This window comes from Bombina bombina, chromosome 1 (assembly GCF_027579735.1).
Source record: "Bombina bombina isolate aBomBom1 chromosome 1, aBomBom1.pri, whole genome shotgun sequence".
In the NCBI taxonomy this organism is placed as follows: domain Eukaryota; kingdom Metazoa; phylum Chordata; class Amphibia; order Anura; family Bombinatoridae; genus Bombina; species Bombina bombina.
Genome location: NC_069499.1, coordinates 1,364,478,335 through 1,364,482,643, shown reverse-complemented (window position 1 = coordinate 1,364,482,643; position 4,309 = coordinate 1,364,478,335). Strand labels below are relative to the sequence as shown.

The 4,309-nt window shown below is 32.8% G+C and overlaps 1 protein-coding gene across 1 annotated transcript in view; it reads left to right on the top strand.

The window, feature by feature from the left end:
- The window catches only part of LOC128650188 (methanethiol oxidase), a 72,443-nt gene extending 69,023 nt beyond the window's left edge, over positions 1-3,420 (top strand). The window contains exon 12 of the mRNA XM_053703936.1: positions 2,834-3,420. Within this exon, the coding sequence (XP_053559911.1) occupies positions 2,834-2,996 (163 nt within the window). The 3' untranslated portion in view covers positions 2,997-3,420. The remainder of the gene's footprint in view (positions 1-2,833) is intronic.
- Positions 3,421-4,309: the final 889 nt, after the last annotated feature.

Here is a 4,309-nt window from a genome sequence, read left to right as displayed (position 1 = left end):
ATATAAAATGTAATGGGAAATAAATCCACATAACAAGAAGTGGGAATACATTTTTATATTCAATTAGTGTTTTTTTCTTACTTTAAGTTTATAATTTATTTCAAATACTATAAGAAGAAAACACAAATTTAAATCATTACAATTAACCACTTAGGGCTAGATTACGAGTGAAGCGCAAATTATCGCTCCTGCTTGATTGTTAAATTCGCTAGAAGTGATTTTTCTGCGCGTGTCAGGTAGTGTGTATTACAAGCTTAAAGTAGGACGAGCGATAATCCGATGCGCACAAAAAGCTGAACATCGAATATCATGACTGCATCAACATATTCCCCTATAGACTTCAATGGAGAGCAAAAAGAGGGATTGTGTTTACTCAAGTGCACTAACCAGACATGAAATATGACTTTGACATTCCAATGTTCTTCACATATTTATATATATATATATATAGGTATAGATATATACAGATATATAGGAATATCTATTAAAAAATAATTAGAAAATATTCCCCTATGTTAGGAACAGTGGAATGGGAAATATTTAAAGTACATACACAGTTAAACACTTTATTAAACATGAATATTGCATAAATAAGATTTCTCATGTTTTCAACTACTTGACTGCAAATGGGTCCAATGCACTTTGAAAAATGCCTATATATGTATACATATGTATTTATATGTCTGTATTTATATGTGTATATACAGTATGTATTTATATGTCTGTATTTATATGTGTATATACAGTATGCATTAATATGTCTGTATTTATATGTGTATATACAGTATGTATTTATGTCTGTATTTATATGTGTATATACAGTATGTATTTATGTCTGTATTTATATGTGTATATACAGTATGTATTTATGTCTGTATTTATATGTGTATATACAGTATGTATTTACACATATAAATAGATAAATAAGTAAGTACACACAAATAAATATATAAATATATATAATCCTCCAAAATAAGATGCACTCTCAGGTCTTTTTGCAAAGTGAAACAAAATCTTGTAACAAGATTTTGTTTCACTTTGCAAAAAGACCTGAGAGTGTATCTTATTTTGGAGGATTATGCTTTGCATACTTGCACCCAGGCGGATGTCCCTAGGAGGGTAACACAGTAATTTGGACAGTATATTTTATATATATATATATATATATATATATATATATATATATATATACATATATATATATATATATATATACATACAGTGTGTGTGTGTGTGTGTATATATATATATATATATATATATATATATATATATATATATATTAATTAAAGGCCTTTGCAACCTATTTTTCTAACACCTGACACCTCATATCTTTGAACCCTTCTAACATTTTTATGCAATATGTTTTTTAAATAATTTTTATTAGACCATGTACCTTTAAATGTATTTTTGATGTGCTTTGTGCCATGTTAAATTTAACTGCGCTCAAGCGTGTGCTACTTCCAATGCGCTCAAAGGGCCTCCATAAACTCCTTATCATTTGCGCGCAACAGTTAGCGTGACACTCATAATCTGGACCTTAGTGAGATTCAAAATGAAGAAAAATACATTAAAGGGACAGTCTACACCAGAATTTTAATGTTTAAAAAGATAGATAATCCCTTTATTACCCTTTATTACCCATTCCCCAGTTTTGCATAACCAACACTGGGCTTAGAAATTAGCATATGAGCCTACCTAGGTTTAGCTTTGAACTAAGAATACCAAAAGAACAAAAAAGTAAATTAGAAAGTTTTTTTTAAAATTACATGCCCTATCTGAATCATGGAAGTTTATTTTAAACTAGACTGTCCCTTTAAATATATTATTATTCTAATAAATTGCCTTCTGTTTCTGAAAAACAGTGAGCTCCTGATTATTTAACAGGATGTTATTATTTATGAATTTATGTAAGGCACATAGAATAACAGGATCTGGTAAAGCTGGAGAATTGGGTGAGGCTAATAAAGCTTTCTCTGGGATAGAGTCTGCTAAATTCACTAAGAGGTATCTTCAGTATCATGGACCTCACCTGCCTTTAACTCTGTACATCTGTATTACTTTAAGCAGATGATTCACTCATCTCTCTGTTCACTGGTGAATCCACTGCATACAATAACACTGAAACTGGAGAGTCTGGAGAAGCTGTAGAGGCTACTTAGTAAATTTACCCACTGTGTCTCCTCACTCACTGTCTCTTATACTTCCACTAGAATTACTAGCAACATTATTATTATTATTCTTATGATTATCATTTACTTGTATTTTACAGCAAAATTCCGTAGCATTGGGTACAGAGATAGGGGTATACAATGACAAAGATTTGTGATAAAATATAAATACATAACAGACTAAACAAATCTAGTACAGAAAGAGGACCCTGCACTGAAGAACTTACAGTCTACAGGTTGAGGGTGCAGAGACACACAGTAAGATTTGGGGTAGCTGTCACATGGATTGTAATTGCAGCAGTGAGACAAGGCAGTTCAACATTTAGTTTGAGTAGAGATGGCAAGCCTCTCTTAATAGGTAGGTTTTCAAAGAGCATCTGAAGCTATACAAGGGAGAGTTTCAGAGAACAGGAGCAATGCGTGAGAAGTCGTGGAGGCGAGAGAGGGAAGTAGGGATTATAGGAGTGGAGAGACGAGGTTGATCGAAGCGGGCAGGTCAGGGTTAATTTTCTCCTGTTCTTTGGTTATTTTATGTAACCTTTCACTAAAGCTCTCTCAATTATTTACTGAATGTGCTCTTGGAATAACATAGGAATTAGTGAGATCTGAGAAACTATTAGTGAATCAGGGCCTCTGTGTCATTTCTCTTTCTCTTCTTCCAGGGACGGCTCTGTAATGTTACAGGTTGATGTAGATACCACAAATGGTGGTTTGAAGCTTAATCCAGACTTCCTTGTGGATTTTGGGAAAGAACCAGATGGACCTGTTTTGGCTCACGAGTTACGTTATCCAGGGGGTGACTGCAGCTCTGACATCTGGATCTAAGGACAACAACTAGAAATTCAGATCACAGCTCCAGTAATACATGAGAAATGTCACATGCCTGCACCACATTTTTGCTTTTACTTGGGAACTTTAAAAGGACATTCTTTTAGCTCAAATAAAACTACCCTGTACATTCATTTATAATTTTACTTACTTTTGCCATTGGTAAAAAAAAGTGTTCCATGCCCCTCTGAGCACTCTTTATGCTTGTCAATCAAGCTAGCACTTATTGTGTATGCATGATGGGAAATTTATTGGACATTAATGACACTCAGTGGGAGACAGAACTTTTTGTTCTTTTTAATACTTCTTTATATATCTGCAGAGAACTTATTATACTGGATAAATAATGTCTAATTCTGCTTTGTATGCCTAATTGTATCATCCAGTAAAGCAAGGTCACAAATGTGATTATGAAATTGTACTGGCCTCCTACTGTTCTTTAATTGCATTTAGATGCTTAGTTAAAAATGTTGCTCTTTCTCTTTGTATCCTTTGTGTAATATGTTAAGCACTATCTGGCACCTGTGTTTGTAATAATTTTATACATATAGGGCTAGATTACAAGTGGAGCAGTATTTAATGATCCTGCTCGAGAGTAAAGTTCGCTAGAAGTAATCTTTTTGCGTGCGTCAAGAAGCACACGTATTACAAGTTGAAAGCTAATAAACACGAGCGAAACCCGAAGAGTGCTAATGAAAGCACTTTGAATGTTTCAACCGCATTAACTTATTTCCCCCCATAGAATTCAATAGAGAACACAGAAGAATGACAGGAGTTATGAATATTTCACATTACAATATTCTTCACAAACAAAAAAAATATTTTTATTTGAAATATATATATTTTTATATATCTGTATATACCTATATCTATTCCTATACATATATAGGTAAATATATATTTTACATAAACATTATATATATATATATATATATATATATATAAAAAATAAAAAATAATTTCTTTCTATGTGAAGAACATAAAATATGCATAACGTGTTGGGTTAGCGCACACGAAGAATTAGTCAACTTAAAGCGTGTTATGGAGATATTAAATATACAATATTAAAACAAATTAATAATAATTCTAAAAATTATTAAATACTGTTAAAAAAAAGGGGGGGGGGCGGAGCCTGTTCTCATTGCGAAAAGACGCATCTCTGTGAAGCTCCTAAAACCTGATAGATTTTCTTCATAAATGGAAAGAGTCCACTGCTGCGTTTAATACTTTTGGGAAATAAGAACCTGGCCACCGGGAGGAGGCAAAGACACCCCAGCCAAAGGCTTAAATACTCCTCCCACTCCCCTCAT